We start from the raw sequence: 19,557 nt of genomic DNA on the forward strand, positions 1-19,557 counted from the left end.
CGTGACTCTACTTCTGTTTTGTAAATAAGTTGAGGGGATTTTAAAAAATTTATTATATTTTTACTTTTGGTTGCGTTGGGTCTTTGTTGCAGTGCGCGGGCTTCTCATTGTGGTGGCTTCTCTTGTTGTGGCGCATGGGTTTAGGTGCTCCGCGGCATGTGGGATCTTCCCAGAGCAGGGCTCGAACCTGTGTCCCCTGCATTGGCAGACAGATTCTTAACCACTGTGCCACCAGGGAACTCCAAGGGGACTTTTAACACCACATCATCCTCGCTCTCCCAGACTTTGCTTTTCTTCATCTCAGTTTCCCTACAGTCCTCACTTTCCAGAGTTGAGAGGCTCAAATGTTTAAGCAATAATGCCAGGACAGCCCTAGCATCTGTGGAAAGAAATGAAGACCATCCGAAAGAGAACAAACAAAGATTATTTATTCCCAACTTGCTATAGCAGGGAATCAGCCACTATCCCTTGCCTTTGGCAGAGACTCCAATGCAAGCAGGGCGGTGGGACAGCTTTATAGTTGGAAAAAGAGAAGGCTTCAGGCATACCCTGACTGAGGTTGTCTGCATGGGGAAGCTGGAGGTGGGCTAAGCAGAAGCAGGCTGTCCTATGTGATTGGTTAGGGAGCTTGTTTGGCTTTCTTTCATCGATCCTAAATTGGAAGGGAGGGAATAAGGAAGCTGGCAGTTATTGACCAAATCCTGATGGTTTGGGGTCGATTGATGCAGGGATTGTGGTTTGGCTTCGGGCTGGTGGCTGCAGAGCTTGTGGGTCAGAGTTCTATTGTCGAATATGGTCTAACCATTGTTCGTTTGTATATCTAGTCTCTCATATCCCTCGTCATCTGTCTACTGGCAAGGTTAGGTGGAACTGATGGGGTCTGGATTAAATGGCAGAAGTGCACAGAGAGGTCTTTCAGAGGAACTAGCTGGTTTCTTCTTCTTTTCTTCTTTCTTCAGCGTGAGGGTGGTGCTGTCTTGGACACCATAGCTCCTCAAGCTCCACCCATCCTGCAGGACTTGGCCTTGGAACTCTAGCTGTTGCTCCTCTCTGAGCAGCCCCTCCTTGACTTCAATCTGCAGCTTCAGGTTCAGGACAAGGCTATTGGGGTAAATGGCATAGGCGTGGCTCCCACCATTGGGATTCTTCACAAAGACCTGGATCTCAGGGGCAATGGTCTGCAGCAGACAGATGCGAGTGTTGGAGAAAACCCTGTAATCAGCCAAGGAGTACTGGCTACTGAGGAGCTGTCGCTCCCCGCCGGGCTCCTGGAAGGACAGACGCTGTAGGGATGTGGAGCCCAGGTTCCATTGGATCTTCCTTTTAACCTTCTTTATGGAGTCATAAGGGTTCACCATGATGATGAAATCCGAGAAACCCCACTGCTCCACTGTCACTTGGATGTCTCGTGCCCCCTGGAAGGGAGAGAACAAAGAGGGGTTAAGTCCACACCCCTCTGTCTGAGTACAAAAGTGCCCTTTACCTGTCCTCATCTTTACAACGACAGCAGCAGCTGCAAACATTTAGGGGGTGCCAATCACCTTCCAGGCCCTGTGCTGGGTGCCGTTCATCCTCTTCTTAATGTGTTTTATTCTCACAGCAGCCCTATGAGGTTGGTTCTGCTATTAGCCCATTTTACAGATGAGGAAACTGTGGCTGAGCAGGGTTACGCCATTTATTGACCATCACAAAAGTAGTGAGGAGCAGAGCAGGTATTTGTTTGTTTTTTTTCTTCCACATCTTTATTGGAGTCTAATTGCTTTACAATGTTGTGTTAGTTTCCGCTGTACAACAAAGTGAATCAGCTATACGTATACATACATCCCCATATCCCCTCCCTCTTGCGTCTCCCTCCCACCCTCCCTATCCCACCCCTCTAGGTTGTCACAAAACATCGAGTTGATCTCCCTTTGCTATGCAGCAGCTTCCCACTAGCTATCTGTTTTACATTTGGTAGTGTATATATGTCCATGCTACTCTCTCGCTTCATCCCAGCTTCCCCTTCCCCACCCCCCGTGTCCTCAAGTCTGTTTTCTACGTCTGTGTCTTTATTCCTGCCCTGCCACTAGGTTCATCAATACTGCTTTTTCATATTCCATATATATGTGTTAGCATACAGTATTTGATTTTCTCTTTCTGACTTACTTCACTCTGTATGACGGACTCTAGGCCCATCTGCCTCACTACAAATAACTCAATTTCATTCCTTTTTATGGCTGAGTAATATTCCACTGTATATATGTGACACGTCTTCTTTATGCATTCATCTATTGGTGGACATTTAGGTTGCTTCCATGTCCTGGCTATTGTAAATAGTGCAGCAGTGAATATTATAGTACATGTATCTTTTTGAATTATGGTTTTCTCAGGGCATATGCCCAGTAGTGAGATTGCTGGGTCATATGGTAGTTCTATTTTTAGTTTTTTAAGGAACCTCCATACAGTTCTCCATAGTGGCTGTATCAATTTACATTCCCACTGACAGAGCAAGAGGGTTCCCTTTTCTCCACACCCTCTCCAGCATCTATTGTTTCTAGATTTTTTTTCTTTTCTTTTTTTTTTTTTTTTTTTGTGGTATGCGGGCCTCTCACTGTTGTGGCCCCTCCCGTTCCGGAGCACAGGCTTCGGACGCGCAGGCTCAGCGGCCATGTGGCATGTGGGATCCTCCCAGGCCAGGGCACGAACCCGCGTCCCCCGCATCGGCAGGCGGACTCCCAACCACTGTGCCACCAGGGAAGCCCTGTTTCTAGATTTTTTGATGATGGCCATTCTGACTGGCATGAGGTGATACCTCATTGTGGTTTTGATTTGCATTTCTCTAATGATTAGTGATGTTGAACATCTTTTCATGTATTTGTTGGCCACCTGTATGTCTTCTTTGGAGAAATGTCTATTTAGGTCTTCTGCCCACAAGAGCGGGTATTTGAACTGAGGTCAGCCAGACTCCAAAGTCTGTTCTTCACCACCGGAGGCCACACTCAAGGGCCTGAGAGCCCCAGATGTCTGAAGAGCAACATCTGGAAGGTGCTGGGGGAGGGGAATGGTGGGCCAACCTCTAGCTGATCCTTTTAAGAAGGAATATAGGCCCAGCATTGCCAAGTCTTCTGATTTGTCAAGATAAAGATCTTTTCATGACGGTTTTTATATTCAGGAAAAATCCAAAGGCATATACTTTTCAGCCCATCTGTGGGCCTCATATGGCTGGTGGGCCCCCAGTTTTTAATCTCTCCTCCTTATTAGGGAGCCTCTGATTCGGCTTCTGCCTTCTGCTCTAAGCACCTCAGTCTTTTGCACACAACTTTAGTCCCTTGCCCCTCATCCCTTACCCTGACCCTCTCCCTGGATGGAGAACCCTTTGTTCTGAGTGTCTACATCCGTCCTTGGCTTTTAGGGCCCACCTCATGCCTTAATTTCTTCAAGAAATCTTCCTTGGTGACTTATGATGATGACATTTATTTTCCAATTCCACAGCCCCACAAAGACCTGGGTGTGAATTCTGGCTCTGCTGCTTCTTAGCAGTGTGACCTTGGTTAATTCACTTTACCTCTCTGAGCCTCAATCTCCATCTGTAAAATGGGGATAGTAATGAAAAAGATAATAATACTACTTGACCTTTCTATTTTACAGACTTGTCCCTGAACAAGTGCTATGCAAATCGTGAAGCACAATGTGAATAAAATAGATTATTATGTTCTTTACCTGTACTGTGGGTTCGGCATCACATTATAATATTATATGGCAGTTTTTTGTTTTCTGAGTATCTTCTCTGGTAATTCTATTTAGCAGTTTTGTGCAAGTTTGCTTCCATCTGGCAAGTTTCTTAAGGGTTGTGACCATGTCTTATTTCTGAACCATTGTTGCCCCCTTGGTCACCCCGCATCAACCCCAAGCCTGGTGCTGGCACAAAACAGCTGATTGAATTGACTTGCCTGGGCTCAGCTTATGCAGAGAATGATTGAGAGCAAAGAATCCCAGTGATTCTTTGGTAGGTTATGGGAAGAAGAAAAAACAGGAAAACAAGAATTTGAAGATAAGGAATCTGAAGCTCAGACAGTTGAATAATTTCCCCAAGTTCACAGAGCTGGTAGGTGGTGCAGCCAGGCCTCAAACTGACACTAAAGTCCTCTTGGCTCCATCGGCACAGAAGTAAATACTATGCAGTTATCTCATTCTGAGCTTCAAGCCCCTGGCAGCCCAGAGAGGAGCCATTACCTTCACGTTCCAGCTGGGGACTGGGTTCTCGTAGTTGTCATAGCAACAGTCCTGTTTCAGACACTGGCAGGCCCTCTGAGCGACTATGTCCCATCTGTAGCCTTTTGCCACATTGTGGGTGGGGTCAGCTGGATCCAGGATGATAGGCCTGCAACACAGAGAGAAGGTGCCCAGGTTCTTTCTGGTTTGGAGGCCCGCAAGCCAGAAAGAAACCTTCTTGGCAATCATCTGAGCATCTGCTATGTCCAGAGCCCAGGACTGTCAGTCTAGGAGGGGCCAAAAACTTTGCCAGAGAGTAACATAATGGAGAAGGTTCTGTTTCCAAGAATTCCTCTTGGGCAGAGTACTTTAGGTGTTTGCAAGGAATTTTTGAGGTGTACGGAGGGTGAGAGCCCCAAAGGCATGCTGAAACAGTAACAGCGGCCCACGCAGGCAGGTGGGCCTCAAGTTCAGAGCTTTCATTTTGCTGACCAGGCTACATACGTGAGTTCAAGGCCAGAGCTGCTGAATCGCTTTGGATGACAGTAACACCACCACCACTATTTACTGATGTTTATTGAGGCACGGGCTCAAACCCTATGTGAATTAACCTATTTTAATCCCTACAACAATTCTATAAGGTAGGGACTATGATGATGAGGATGGTGACGATGATTTCCCCCCATTTTACAGATGAGGAAACTGAGGCACAGACCTCCCTAGGTTCTCCCAACCTGAAGATGGGATTCTTACCCATCTCCTCTGCCTCAACAGAGGAGAGGTTGGGCTGTCTCCAAGCATCTCTCCTCTAGGTAAATGTTGAATAAATACTTTAAAGAATATTGGCTTGAAGGGGGTCTAATAGCCTATTTGGGTTGCTTGGGGTGACCACATGTGTTGGATGGCAAGCCCATGATCAAGACCTGGCCCTTGTACTCCAGGAGCTTTTGACTTAGGTGGGAGCTGAGATTTTATCTAAGTGACACAATGTGATAGCAGGCTACTGACATGAACTATACACCTTAGGCTCCATGCTCTCAACTCCCAACATCCCTGACTCCCTGAATGGTCCTGCCTCATTCAGAGTAATAACACACTGTCCTATGGGGTGGGGTCACCTGACCCAAAGTGACCCACCAGGTGACCTGATATGCAGGCCCTGTGCCCAGTGATCAGACTGGTTCCCTCTGGATTTTGGACCAGGAATGATGGAGGTTCCTCATCAACTAGGAGTAAGAGGGGAGCTGAACAGGTGTGGAGAGAGAAGCAGTGAGAGGAAAGGGAGCATGTGGGCAATGAGAGTGAGCAACAGAGAGAGGGGGAGTCTATAGATTTGCCTCAGGTCCCAGTGGTTTTCTAAGGTCAATTTTCTGGGCATCCTTACAATAAATCCTCTTTTCATTAGGAGGCCAGGTTTTTCTCCCTTTTAAAAATGACCCAACTCTCACATAAGGGAATAATAATCTTGAGATATTGTTTGCATTGACCTAAAACTTCTAATGTAAAGAGTTGTCCCAGGCTGCATTCCCCCAGAAGCAGATCCTAAGATCAGGATTTGAGTGAAAGTCATTTATTTGGAAGGAGATACCAGGAAGCACCAATAAGAGAGTGGGAAAGTGAGACAGGGAAGGGAAGGATGCCAGTAAAGTGTATGTGTCAAGGTGATTACCACTGTGAGCAACTTGGGGTTAGTCGCCCAGGGTGGACTCTAGGAAGTAGTAGAGAACATGTGTCCCAAAGAGAGTCCCTCCATCTGAGATGGGAGGGAGCTGGGGTATTTATACACCAACTTCCACCAGTCACTGGGGGAAGCTGAAAACCCACAGGCAACGGGACGCAGGTGCTGACAGCTGGAGGTTGAACCAGCCTTCCTGGAAACGGTAAAGGCCCAGGGGATACGAATGGGTACAGGCAGCATGTGCTACAACATTTATCTGGCATCTACCATAGGCTAGATACTGTAGGCCCTTTACAAATATTTTATCTGACTCTCCCAACAGTCCTGCATGTTTGGTGCCAATTACTCCTGTTTTACAGATGAGGAATGGAGACTCACAGAGATGAGAAAATGATGGAGCTGGGCTTACACTTGGGTCTCCCCGGTTCTTTCCAGTTTCCCGTGCTGTCACTAAAAAGCTAAGGTAGCTTAGCTTTTCTGAAATGGTCTTCTGAGGGCAAGAGGGCTAAGGTAGTGTGGGGTGGTGGCTCGAGGAACAAGGAAAAGGCTTATAGCCCCTAAGTTCCTTGCAATTTTGAAAGGCAGTCAACTTGAGATATCAAGTGTGTTTCCCTTAATTCTCTTTCTTTTCTCTTTGAGATGTGGTTGGCATGCAGTGATCTAGTACCTCTCTTTTTTGAGCTGTTTTCTAACAAAGTCCTCAATGATCGGGTTCTGGAACGTGTAGTAGTAGGTCCAGTAGATACAGAGTAACTCATACTGCTGAAGCAGTCTCATCACGGTGGCCAGGCCGCTGTCCAACCCGAAACATTCCTTCTCCTGAGTACCCACTTCCCAGGCGTAGATGGTCAGTAGCTCAAGGGCATAGAGAGGGGGTAGCTTGGCCCTAAGGCACCAGGATTTCACACACTGTTGAAAGACATGGGAAGAGAGAGCAAGACCCCAAGATTCCTTATAAGGATGACATTGAACCAGAAACTAGAAAAATCCAAGTTGTGGTCCCAGCTCTGCTACCTACTGGCTGCGTAGTCTTGGCCAAGTCACTTTCCCTCTCTGGGCCTAAATGGGTTTCTCCATTTTAGAATTAAGCAGCTAGGTTACTCCAGTTGGTTTCAAACTGTGCTTGACATAACTCCCGGAAATGGAGGGATAAAGGGGTGTCCCAAGGAGTGAGCAGGTTGACCTCCGTAATCAGCACCCCAGCCTAAGCAGCTCCATTTTAATCTATTTAGGCTTCTGAAAGATTTCTTTTAAAGAAAACTCTTCTTAGCTAAAGAGAAAAAAATAGTATGCGTGTGTTGGGGGACTATAGAACTAGGTAATAGCTGAGAATCCATGGTGAACACTGAGGTTGCCTCTCTAACAGGCGTTTCTTCCTTCCCCATTGTATAGTAGCCATGCTGTTTGGACGGGATTGACCCAATCCTCATCTCCAGGCTTGGCCCTGACTGGACAGGGTCACCAGTATAAACCTATTCCCCTTGACAAGTGATTGGTTCAAGAGAAGCTTTGTAATCTAAGTTGGCTTAATTTGAGTCAAGCCTCATTCTGTTGTTCAGTGGTTGAAATAAGAGAAATCCTCTCTTCTATGTGGATGTGAGGGCAGGAACAGATGTGGCCATTTTGCCACCATGAGGGAAGCCAACCTGTGGACCAAGGTGACATATAGAATTGAGAGACGCTGAGAGTATTATAGAGAAACTGAGCTGGAGCATTCATCAAACAGTGCCTGAAGCCTCCTCTCCACTGCTGTGGGTTTTCACACATGAGCTGATAATTCTCTTTATTGGTTAAGCCAGTTTGAGTTGGTTTTTCTGTTTTTCTGTTACTTGCAAAAGAAAGCATCTTAATGGATACCAGTCACCTCCTGTCTAAAGAACCTCTCTAACATTGAGCTAGGAAGTGAAAATTTATTTTTTTGCGGTACGCGGGCCTCTCACTGTTGTGGCCTCTCCTGTTGCGGAGCAACAGGCTCCGGACATGCAGGCTCAGTGGCCATGGCTCACGGGCCCAGCCACTCTGCGGCATATGGGATCTTCCTGGACCTGGGCACGAACCCGTATCCCCTGCATCGGCAAGCGGACTCTCAACCACTGCGCCACCAGGGAAGCCCAGTCAATGAGAATTTGATTGTATTTTGTGTTTCTCTCTCTCTCTTGCTCTCTTTTGGTCTGTTTGTCTTGAGAATTCAGATATCTCCTGGGAGCCCTGTTATTGTTGTCTTGTATGGCATTATGAATTTAAACCACTCAAATATTGGGGGGTAGGGGTGCAGTGTGTGCACGCACACACATATGATTCCTGGAAGACAGCCCTGTAAAATTAGGAGCTGAGGGACTGTTAGATTTTATGCTGTGTTTATTTTGGACCCGTAATTAAAATAGTAAAATCACAGCTGCCAATTCTTGTTGTTTTTATGTATGTAAATGAAAAAAAAGGATTTCATAAAAGAATGGTTTGATTACAATATAATCTATCTGCCAGCAAATCTCTTCCTCCCAACTCCACTATGGGAAATTTATGAAGTGTAATAAATTCGTGGATAAAGACTCATATGGCCACCAAAGGGGACTGAGTCAGAATTTCACCAGAATCTTTTATTTCAGAAGTAGGCAACTTCATAAGAGCAGATTGCTTAACAAAATGAGAATTAATTACTCAGGTTAATGTTCTATTGATGACTATATGAGAGAGAAAAAAAAAACCTTTCTTTCTTACTCTCCTACCCTCAATATACGGAAATACATATGCAAACTAAGATACATTCTGTAAATGATATATGATTCCAACTGATACCTCAGAATAAAAAAAATTCCTATAAAAATTCCTACTATAGATTATGAACTAACAAATCCTCAGGAAAACAAAGATAATTATTCTGTAAAATAATAGCATATATAAATTGGCCTTACTTATAAAACTATTCAGAATGGTGGCTTAATATTCACAAAGTGTCTTTATTAAGTTCCTTTTCAGGAATATGTAGCGTTTACATACGTTCAAAAAATCTGTCCTCCTTCCTACCATGCTAGACTTAGATAAATCAAGAATAAATTGGAACTTTCCTGGTGGCTCAGTGGTTAAGAATCCGCCTGCCAATGCAGGGGACACGCGTTGGAGCCCTGGTCCAGGAAGATCCCACGTGCCGCATAGCAGCTAAGCCTGTGCACCACAACTACTGAGCCTGTAAGCCACAACTACTGAAGCCCGCGCACCTAGAGCCCGTGCTCCACAATAAGAGAGGCCACCGCAATGAGAAGCCCACGCACCGCAACGAAGAGTAGCCCCAGCTCGCCGCAACTAGAGAAAGCCCGCGGGTAGCAACGAAGACCCAACACAGCCAAAAATAAATAAATAAATAAATAATTTAAAAAAAAGAATAAATCAAATGTATATGTAAACTTGTATTCATCTCAGAAATCTCATCCAATTAGGTATGATAATCCCACGGTTAATAATCAGACACAGGGAATTCCCTGGTGGTCCAGTGGGTAGGACTTGTCCTTTCACTGCAGGGGGCACGGTTCCATCCCTGTTAGGGGAACTAAGATCCCGCGTGCCGCGTGGCACAGCCAAAAAGGAAAAAAAGGATCAGACAGAAAAAGACAAATATTGTATGACTCCACTTATAAGAGGTCCCTAGAGCGGTCAAGTTCTTAGAGATAGAAAGTAGAATAGAGATTACAGGGCTGGAGGGAGGGTAGAATGGGAGGTTATTGTTTAACAGGTATAGTTTCTGTTTTGGATGATAAAAAAAAGTTCTGGAAATAATGGTGATATTTACACAACACTGTGAATGTAATTAATGCCACTGACTTGTACACTTAAAATGGTAAAAGACAAAAAAACCTCCAAAACAAAACAAAAAAACAACCAAACAAAACACTTATGTCAAAAGCTCAGCCAAGGGCTTCCCTGGTGGCACAGTGGTTGAGAGTCTGCCTGCCGATGCAGGGGACATGGGTTCGTGCCCTGGTCCGGGAAGATCCCACATGCTGCAGAGTGGCTAGGCCCATGAGCCATGGCCGCTGGGCCTGCGCATCCAGAGCCTGTTGCTCCGCAACGGGAGAGGCCACAACAGTGATAGGCCCGCGTACCACACACACACAAAAAAGAAAGCTCAGCCAAAACACTGGGGAAAGCCCCATCTTTTTCCCAAAATGGCATTGAATTAAATACTTCAAAAGATAGAACATAAACATCAGCTTGTTGGTAAATTAAAACACAAAAGAAATCAAGGACATCTCTTCACATGCGGAAATGATGCTCATAAGTCCCCCTTGGAAACTAATACCGTTGCAAGGCTTATGAAAGCCCAGAATTATAGATAGTCAAAATAACACTTTTTGGTTTGTCATGAGCATGCACAAACTTGGGCATCTCTGAGATCAGTGACATTCTTACAGTTAAGATTTGGTGGATAGAACCCAGAGAAGCTCACTTACATGTTCCTTGGTCCCTGACCCCAGTAGATGAGTTGGTAAGAATCATAAAATAATTTTGAACCATGAAAGTGAACGACAACTCCTGTGATGTTACGTTTCCAGACAAAAATGAACTATCAACCTTTTTAGCATCACGGGATTCTAGTTTTGTTTAACATACAATATGATCTCTTTGTGTCCTTAAGTATCAACAAACACATCTTGTAACACTTAGCTAAATAAAAGTTCTCAAATAAAAGAAAACATCAAATCAATAATACTGAATCAGGGACTTCCCTGGTGACCCAGTGGTTAAGAATCCGCCTGCAGGGGACACGGGTTTGAGCCCTGGTCAGGGAAGATCCCACATGCCGCGGAGCAACTAAGCCCGTGCGCCACAACTACTGAGTCTGCGCTGTAGAGCCCATGAGCCACAACTACTGAAGCCCACGTGCCTAGAGCCTGTGCTCCGCAACAAGAGAAGCCACCGCAATCAGAAGCCTGCGCACCACAATGAGGAGTAGCCCCCGCTCGCTGCAACTAGAGAAAGCCTGGGCGCAGCAACGAAGACCCAACACAGACAAAAACAAACAAACAAACAAACAAACAAATAATAATACTGAATCAAAAAACTGTTTCAAAAAACCATATGCATAGGGAGGGTGGGAGGGAGACGCAAAAGGGAGGGGATATGGGAACATATGTATATGTATAACTGATTAAATTTGTAAAATAAAAAAAAAATTATACTTGAAAAAAAAAATTACAAAAAAAAAAAAAAAACCATATGCAGACAAATTCTTGTCTCAGAGGCAGAGACTTTTGGGGTTTTTTTGTTTGCTTGTTTGTTTGTTTTTGGCCACACGGGGATCTTGGTTCCCTGACCAGGAATCAAACCTGTGCCTCCTGCAGTGGAAGCATGGAGTCTTAACCACTGCACCACCAGGGAAGTCTCTTAGTGGCAGAGACTTGAACAAAGAAAGGGCTATAGAAGTAAAGCTGATACGTTGTTCTGTGGACATTACTATAAATGTGCAAGTCATATACAGGAAGAAAACACTTTGTACACTTAGACAGACAGACAAAGCAAAAAGATCATTTTGTTGAGTTCTAGCTCTCCAAATCCACAAAACCTTGGATCAATGCCTCTTAAGTGACTGACTGACCAAAAAAACCAATTTCATTCTTGGCTTCGGTGATGCTAACATCTGAAGATACATCACAACCTTGGCAGAAGTGATAATCATGTAAGAAAATGACTGCTTTTCCACCAAAAACATACTAACTATAAACTAACTTTGGTAATATCCTGATTTTTATCTTTAAATACTTTTTTTTTCTTTTTGGACTGGACTGGTCTTTCTAAAATCTGACCCTTACCATTAAAAAAAAATAAGTAAGCATCTTTTTTCTTTCTTTCTCATTTTTTGTTTGTTTCTGAGTCTTCCTTTCATAAGTTCAGATGACATGTTCATCTGGGTAGCTTGAAATATACCTGGTACCATGCAGACATCATATGTGAAATCTAAAAAGTAGCTGCTGTGGATGTACTCATTCAGTAATGATCATGATACTCAGGAACTCAATCATTTGGAGGGGGAATTGGTGCAGTGTGGAATTAAACAAATTTTTCCTCTTGTTAGTCCTTAATCAGCTGAGATTAATGTCCAGACAGCCCAGAGAAGTTGACCTTAGCCAGCACTGGACTGTAGCTGGACCATTACAAGCACTCGTTCTTTGAAATACAGTACGTTCCTTATTTCTCTCCTTCCTCCTCTGTTTCTTTCTCCTCCCCCTCCTCTCCTTCCTCCTTCTTCATCTGCATCTTCTGCCAGGTTTACATTTTAAACGGTGAGCCTTGGGCTTCCCTGGTGGCGCAGTGGTTGAGAGTCTGCCTGCCGATGCAGGGGACACGGGTTCGTGCCCCGGTCCGGGAAGATCCCACATGCCGCGGAGTGGCTGGGCCTGTGAGCCATGGCCGCTGAGCCTGCGCGTCCGGTGCCTGTGCTCCGCAACGGTAGAGGCCACAGCAGCGAGAGGCCCGCGTACCGCAAAAAAAAAGGTGAGCCTTCTCTCGCACCCCACCTCCACTGCCTCTTGGTGCAGTTTCCCGAGATGACAGATATGGTTCCTGCCTTTTTCTTCCCTTCCCTCCTCCATCTTCCGCTCCTGCCCCCAGCCTGGCAGCCTCCTCACCTCCAGGTACCAGTGTTTTACCAGCCGCAGGAGGCTCTTCAGCTTGGTGGGCCGGTGTTTCACGAAGTTTCTCTGCAGCTCGCTGAAGGATGGGGAGAAATGTCCAGGGGAACTGCGGGCCTTAATCAGACTCACATAGACCTCTGGGGAGGGATTAGAGTTGGGAACAGAAGGCTCTGAGGAGAGAGGAGGCAAAGAGGAGAGAGTGAGGGCTCAGGAAGCCCCAGGTTGCTGACTAGTCCATGGGGGAGAGACTGGTAATTATTGGAGTATCTCTCTAGGGAGACCTGGGACCACATAGCTTAAGAGACTAACAGTTTGCCTTCTTGATTGTCCTTCTGGAGAATCAAAAGTGAGTTTTCCAGAAACAGACTCACAGGCATAGAGAACAGACTTCAGGTTACCAAAAGGGGAGGGTGGGGGGGGAGGGATGGATTGGGAGTCTGGGATTAGCAGATGCAAACTATTATACATAGGATGGAGAAACAACAAGGTCCTACTGTACAGCACAGGGAACTGGATTCAATATGCTGTGATAAAACATAATGGTGTATATATGGATAACTGACTCACTTTGCTGTACAGCAGAAATTAACACAACATTGTAAATCAACTAGACTTCAATAAAATACATTTTTTTTTAAAGTGGGTTTTCTATTCCTCAGGCTACTCAAGGACTATTGTCCTCTCTTGATGTGCCCGTCACCCTCAGTTTCCCTTAATGTCTGTTTTGGATCTCTCAGCGATTTATATGAAGCGTCCGTCACTATAGGGAAGGACCAGTTCCATATAAGAAAGCTGGGTTCAGAGAGCACGTTTGCTGAAGGGTGGGGCATACATCACTACCACTAATGCCTCCCACTGTCTCTTTCTGGCTCAGATGGGATCCCAATTCTGACACTTTCTCCATGGAGCAACTCCCAGCAGCCACTCTAGTTAAGAGGAGCCGGTGCACCAGATGAAAGCTGGATCATCTGGGCTTGTAGCTGATACCGTTACTAGTGTCATCGGTGCTCCCGGGAAGCAGCCCTCAGCCGATGGCTGATGGGAAGCTGGTGGATGAAACACTCAACAACCCACTTGGGAGACGTGCTCTGCACTTTTTCCAGAGCTCTGCAGGGCACAAGCCCAGCTGCTCAGCATGGTGACTAGTTCAACCTGCACCTTGTCGTGCTCCCCCCCTTCCGTCTCACTCCCCTGCTTCCCCACCAGCATCTCCTGGGACTGCTTATCCTCACATCCCTGTCTCAGGCTTTGCTTCCAGGAAAGCACAGACAATGACAGGCCCCGCCCCCATGGTAAATGTTCCAGAAGCGCCTGGGGTTGCTCTTACGCCTTCCCCTCCATGGCTCTCACGTCCTCTCCAATCATATATTTATCTGTGTGATTCTTTGATAAATCTGTTTCCTAAGTTGAGCCACAGGACAGCCAGAGTTGAATCAGTCCCAGGCACTGTGGTCACCCAGCACCCAGCACAGGACATGGGTTGAATGGGTGAATACAGGTGTCTGCACGTGGCCACGAAGGAGAGGTGAGGAAGCTGCGGGTCCCCCGGGAGGGCGGTCGTGTGAGTCTGGTGGGCTTCCCCTTACCCAGGACCCCGTAGGCTGGCACGATGGTGACAGTGATGGGCTCCGCAGTCTCCCAGGACTGGATGGTGAAGGCGACAGCAGAGGGGACTCCCTGGACCAGCCTCAGGTCCTGGAGCTGGAGGCTCAGGAGGTCCTGGCAATACTTGAGCTTTTCACATAGCAGGCTCAGAATGTCGTGGTGGTGCCTGGCCTCCTCCTGGAAGCTGTGGAAACCGCTCAGGAGCATCACCAGCTCCACCTCTGAGCTGTCCCTGAGCACTGTGCCGTTCCCGAAGGAGCCCACCTGCAGAGCACAGAGTCCCATCACCCCGAGGCCACTGCCTGGACCAGGCAATCCCTGAGGCTCTTTCCACAGATGATCGCCACAGCCCTGAGGGATGGGCGGTGAGTATTTCCTTTTTATAAAATAATTTGTTTATTTATTTAATTTTGGCTGCATTGGGTCTTTGCTGCGCGCGGGCTTTCTCTAGTTGTGGTGAGCGGGGGCTACTCTTCATTGCAGTGCGCGGGCTTCTCATTGCGGTGGCTTCTCTTGTTGCGGAGCACGGGCTCTAGGCGCACTGGTTTCAGTAGTTGTGGCTCGGGGCCTCTAGAGCACAGGCTCAGTAGCTGTGGCGCACAGGCTTAGTTGCTCCGCAGCATGTGGGATCTTCCCTGACCAGAGATCGAATCCGTGTTCCCTGCATTCGCAGGCGGATTCTTAATCACTGTGCCACCAGGGAAGTCCGGGTGTGGAGCATTAACATCCCTTCTTTACAGGGGAGAAAGTGGGGATGTCGAGAGGCAAGCCTCTCGTCCAGGGTCACACAGTGGGCACTTCCAACCAGGCAGCCAGACTCCACAGCCCACGCTTCTTATTTACTCCACTGTCTCGCTTCCGAGACTCAGCCTTATCTGCAGAGTGATCCCCACTCCAAGGGAACAGTCATCCTCCACAGGGTGGTGGTTGGAGGATTCTTGGGGGGGGGCAGATGTCTGAATAATATCATGACATTAAAAAGGGGGGCACAGGGACTTCCCTGGTGGTCCAGTGGGTAATACTCCGCCCCCCCAATGCAGGGTGCCCAGGTTTGATCCCTGGTTGGGGAACTAGGTCCTGCATGCATGCCGCAGCTAAGAAGTCTGCATGCCACAACTAAGATCCCGCCTGTGGCAACTCAGACCTGGCACAGCCTAAATAAATAAATAAATGAAGAAACTAATACCTAAAAAATAAAATAAAAATAAAAAGGGGGGCATAGGATTGCCTGGTGAATGAGAACCAAGGGCTGGGGAACGGGGCAGCCTGACCTTGACCTCACCTCACGCCCCTGTTTCTCAGTTGCATGATCCTTCTGAACGCTGTCCCTCATCTGGAACCTCAGAGTAATGACGGCACGTGAGTCACTGGGTGATTGGGAGGATTTGATAAGACAATGTGTGCCAAGGGCTTGCCGTGGTGCCTGGCACACAGGAAGTCAGCAATATATCTCTCTTCCTTCTGCTCTACTTGACGTAGATCATCTCTTCTCCTGCCTGGAGTTCAGCTTCCCCATCTGAATTGAAGGAGCCTGAGCTGGATGATTTTGAAAGGGTCTTTTTGATGTTCTGAGATCCTAAACTTGCTCTCCAGTGCTGTGACCTCTGGAATACTAAGTCCCCCAACTCTCTGGCCTTCTCTCTTTCTTACTCCAGGTTGGGAGGTGGAATTGCCAGGGATGCATCAGACCTCAGGTCGGCTACCTCCACTGGTGGGTGGAGTCAAGGAACATTGATGATGACCCAGCTGCCGCCAGTTGAGCCCTTGCTGTGCCTGGCACCACTGAAAGCCCTTTATACACACAGTGTCTTTTAATCCTCACCCCCATTAATTGAGGTGGGGGGACTAGTATAATTATCCCCATTGTACAGATGAGAAAAGGAAGGCAGTTGAGGGTTAATCAACTCGCCATGGACTCACAGCCAGGAGTGATAGTCACAGTCAGAGACAGGGTCAGAACACCAGGTGTGGTGGTTCTACCTCTTTCTTCCCTGTGACCCAAGTCTATGTGACAGGCCCTGCTTCTGTGCAGGATTCCTCCATCTTTTCTTTCCTCTTCCTTTTCCATTTTGTTTCTCCACCTGCATTCGGACTCAGCGTTTCTGCCCCATGTGAGAGGGCTGGGAATGGCACCCTGGGTGCAGATGAAGAGCACATCCCACTGAAGGCTGTGACTGCACTGCCCGTCCCACCTTTTCCACTGGTAAGATACAGGCAGAGAGGGAAGAGCGGTCTAGAACAGGCTTCATGACTTGCTTCAGCAAACCTATTCAAACCCAAGGACAAGCATTCACTCATGTGGACCAGCACAGCTCACCAGATTTTCAGTGGTGGGGGGAGGGTTTAAAGCCCAAATAAAGTGTTAATTTCTCATTGGCCAGGGGGCACAAGCCGCCCACACACGGTGGGCAGGTAGCTCCCTCAGCATCCACACTCCCTCTGTGGGGAAATGAAACCCATGGGGTCATTTGGAGGAAAGGTGCAGTTTCAATACACCCACACAAAGAGAGCAGAGTCATTATTACTTTCAAAAACAGATAACTAATGAGAACCTACTGTATAGCACAGGGAACTCTGCTCAATGCTCTGTGGTGACCTGAATGAGAAAGAAATCTAAAAAGGAGGGGATATATGTATACGTATAACTGATTCACTTTGCTGTACAGCAGAGACTAACACAACATTGTAAAGCAGCTATACTCCAACAACAAAAATTAATTTTAAAAAATAAAAAAAAGATTTATTACTTACAGATCCCAGAAGCAAGGGGATGCAGTGAGCCGGGGGAAGCGCAGTTCTCCGCCCCAGGTCACAAACCAGCCGGAGATAGAGCAAGGTAGCAAGCACCTAGTACTTACTTACAAGGTGATTGGGGCAGAGGTTACTAACTTTTCACAGGCTTTACTCTAAGTGGTTATTTTTTTTAATTAAAAAAAAATTTTTTAAACCCTCTTAGCTCTAAATTTTTAAAAAATTTTATTTATTTATGTATTTTGGCCACACGGTGCGGCATGCAGAACTTTCCTGACCAGGGATCGAACCCGTGCCCGCTGCAGTGGAAGCTCAGAGTCTTAACCACTCGACCACCAGGGAAGCCCACTAAGTGGTTATTTTAAAAGGTTCCACCAGGAAAGGAAAGCAGGAACCTGTGGGGATACCCGAAACCTATCTAAAAGTCCAGACTCTGAACTTTTGGTGTTAGTAGGGTCACCATACTGTAAAATGCCTAGGCAGCCACTCAGAAAAACAAAATTGTTTTCCTCAAAAGTTGTTTTTCTCATCACACCTTTCTAGTTTTGACCCTCTTGCATTATTATCCTAGCTAGGACAGGAGGTGACATGACACAGCTGCAGGAAGGGCTTGGGGGAATAAAGCTCAGCCTGGAGTGGAGTAAGATAGATCCTGGTTGAAATCCCAGCTTCACCACTAGCTGTGTGACCTTGGGCAAGTGACCTCACCTCTCTGAGCTTCCATTAAAAAAATTTTCCATTATCAAAAATTTTAAACAGAAAAATAGAAAGAGAATACAATGAACACTTATACATCCACCCAGTCAGATTCAACAAGTCTAAACTCTTTGCCATATTTGCTTCAACTAAGCCACTTTAAAGTAAATTACAGACACTAAGGACTATTGTCCCTAAATACTTTAGCATTTGTGTCCAACAGAGGATTCCCCCATAACCACAAAACTATTATGTCTCAAAAAAACAATTCCCTGGGACTTCCCTGGTGGTCCAGTGGTAAAGAATCCACCTTCCAGTGCAGGGGACTCGGGTTCGATCCCTGGTGGGGGAACTAAGATCTCACATGCCGCAGGGCAACTAAGCCCACGTGCCACAACTACTGAGCTCCCACACCTCAACTAGAGAGGCTGCGTGCCGCAAACTACAGAGCCCACACACCCTGGAGCCCACGAGCCACAACTAGAGAGAGAAAGCACACATGCCACAACTAGAGAGAAGCCCGAGCCTGCATGCTGCAAGAAAAGATCCTGCATTGCCACAACTAAGACCTGATGCAGCCAAGAAAATAAATAAATAAAATAAATAAATATTAAAAAAACCAATTCCCTTATATATATTATTTAATATTCTGGTCATATTGAAATCTCCCCAATTGTTCCCAAATTATATTTTACAGATGGCCCATTCACACCAAAATCCAATCAGAGACCTTGCGTTGCATTTGGTCATTATGGATCTTAAATCACTGTTTCCATTCTGCTCATCAGTAAAATGGGAAAAGAATAGTACTTACCTCACAGGGTACACAAATTAGACATAATACATGTTAAGCGGTTAGGCTAGTGCATCCAAAAAAGTGCACTATTATTATTAGCTTCCTTACTGGACTTGCTCTGCTCAAGGCAGCAGTGCACTGGGATGGAATGTCTTGAGATGTCAGTAGCAGGGGCTAGGGATAATGAGGCAAGAGGTCCCAGCATCCTCAGGGATGTAGACCCACAAGCTGCATTTTGCCCAGCCCTGGCCTGGGGATGGAGGGAACCAGTCTCACCTTGACCACCTTCAGCACCCAGAACTCCTGGTCCAGCCCATGCTCCCCCTGGAAGCTCTGCTCGCTCAGGAACTGTTCCACGGTCTGCACTGTCTCCAGCACCTCTTTTTTCCACTCCTGGCTGGGATGCAGACAGTGAGCCACGAAGGAGTTCAGTCCGGAAGCTGGGGTGACAAACAGCTCCGGGGGCACTGCCATCTCTGTCTTGAGAGTACCACTGGTGGCTAGATATATACCCACACACCTACCCAGCTCCTGGCACACACACTCTTCTTTAAGGGGACTCCTCCTCAGCTGACCTCCAGCACCCTGTGGAATAAAGGACCAGAGTGGAGAGGAAACAAGACGCGTCTGGCTGACCAGGGGATCCTCTTCCTGGAGGCTGTTTGCTGTGGCTGGGGCACCAAGGGATACTGGGTGAAACCACCTTAACAGGCGGGGCTTTTAGTCACGCTTTCTGTTGTAGGTTTCGTTTCTCAACTCTTAGTTTCCCTTTTACAACTTGGAAACTGAGATTGGCTTGAGGATGGCCCCGGGAAAGGTAACTCCCCCAGAGATGGGAGTTGGATGGTATCCACCAATCCCATCCCCACAACCTTGTCACCCGAAACAGGCTCAGTAAGAGCAGGGACTCGCTGGAGGTTGGGCTGAACAGTGGGGATTCTAGGGTCCCGCAGAACAAACTCTGGAATTCCAGTCTGCCCTTTGCCAGACATAAATAATCCTTAAAATGGGTTTAAGAATAATACCTACCCCATAGGTTGTGTGGATTAAGCGTGAGAACATTTAGCAGAGAAAACATTAAGTAAATGCAAGTATTATTATTCGCTCACTGTACATCTAGTGAGTGCTGGCTGGGTGCCAGACATTGTGCTAAGAAGAAAACATAAGATGTGGTTGCTGCCCCAGGGGCTCCCAGAGCAGTGAGGGAGACAGAG

At 46.7% G+C, this 19,557-nt stretch overlaps 1 protein-coding gene across 2 annotated transcripts; it reads right to left on the minus strand.

Moving 5' to 3' along the window:
* Positions 1 to 860: 860 nt before the first annotated feature.
* OASL (2'-5'-oligoadenylate synthetase like) lies at positions 861 to 18,817 on the minus strand. Of its 2 annotated transcripts, XM_060119414.1 has the most exons (6): positions 18,620 to 18,817; positions 14,082 to 14,364; positions 12,490 to 12,665; positions 6,537 to 6,778; positions 4,213 to 4,360; positions 861 to 1,415 (listed from the first exon to the last, which is right to left on the minus strand). In XM_060119414.1, the coding sequence occupies exons 1-6, from the start codon at positions 18,815 to 18,817 to the stop codon at positions 861 to 863; spliced, it is 1,602 nt and encodes a 533-aa protein (XP_059975397.1). The 2 variants fall into 2 exon arrangements, with proteins under 2 accessions (XP_059975397.1, XP_059975398.1); XM_060119415.1 differs by lacking the exons at positions 861 to 1,415; positions 6,537 to 6,778 and having other exon boundaries at positions 4,337 to 4,360.
* Positions 18,818 to 19,557: the final 740 nt, after the last annotated feature.

Source organism: Mesoplodon densirostris, chromosome 15, assembly GCF_025265405.1.
Source record: "Mesoplodon densirostris isolate mMesDen1 chromosome 15, mMesDen1 primary haplotype, whole genome shotgun sequence".
NCBI classification, from domain to species: Eukaryota; Metazoa; Chordata; class Mammalia; order Artiodactyla; family Ziphiidae; genus Mesoplodon; species Mesoplodon densirostris.

What these genes read in the sequence shown, in the direction of transcription:
- OASL (XM_060119414.1), bottom strand. Translation starts at nt 18,817, where the DNA reads ATGGCAGTGCCCCCGGAGCTGTTTGTCACCCCAGCTTCCGGACTGAAC. An exon ending in TAAAACACTGGTACCTGGAG is followed by an intron (nt 6,779 to 12,489) that starts GTGAGGAGGCTG and finishes GTCTTTCAACAG; the next exon opens with TGTGTGAAATCCTGGTGCCT. An exon ending in TCCCCAGCTGGAACGTGAAG is followed by an intron (nt 1,416 to 4,212) that starts GTAATGGCTCCT and finishes TCTCCCTTCCAG; the next exon opens with GGGGCACGAGACATCCAAGT.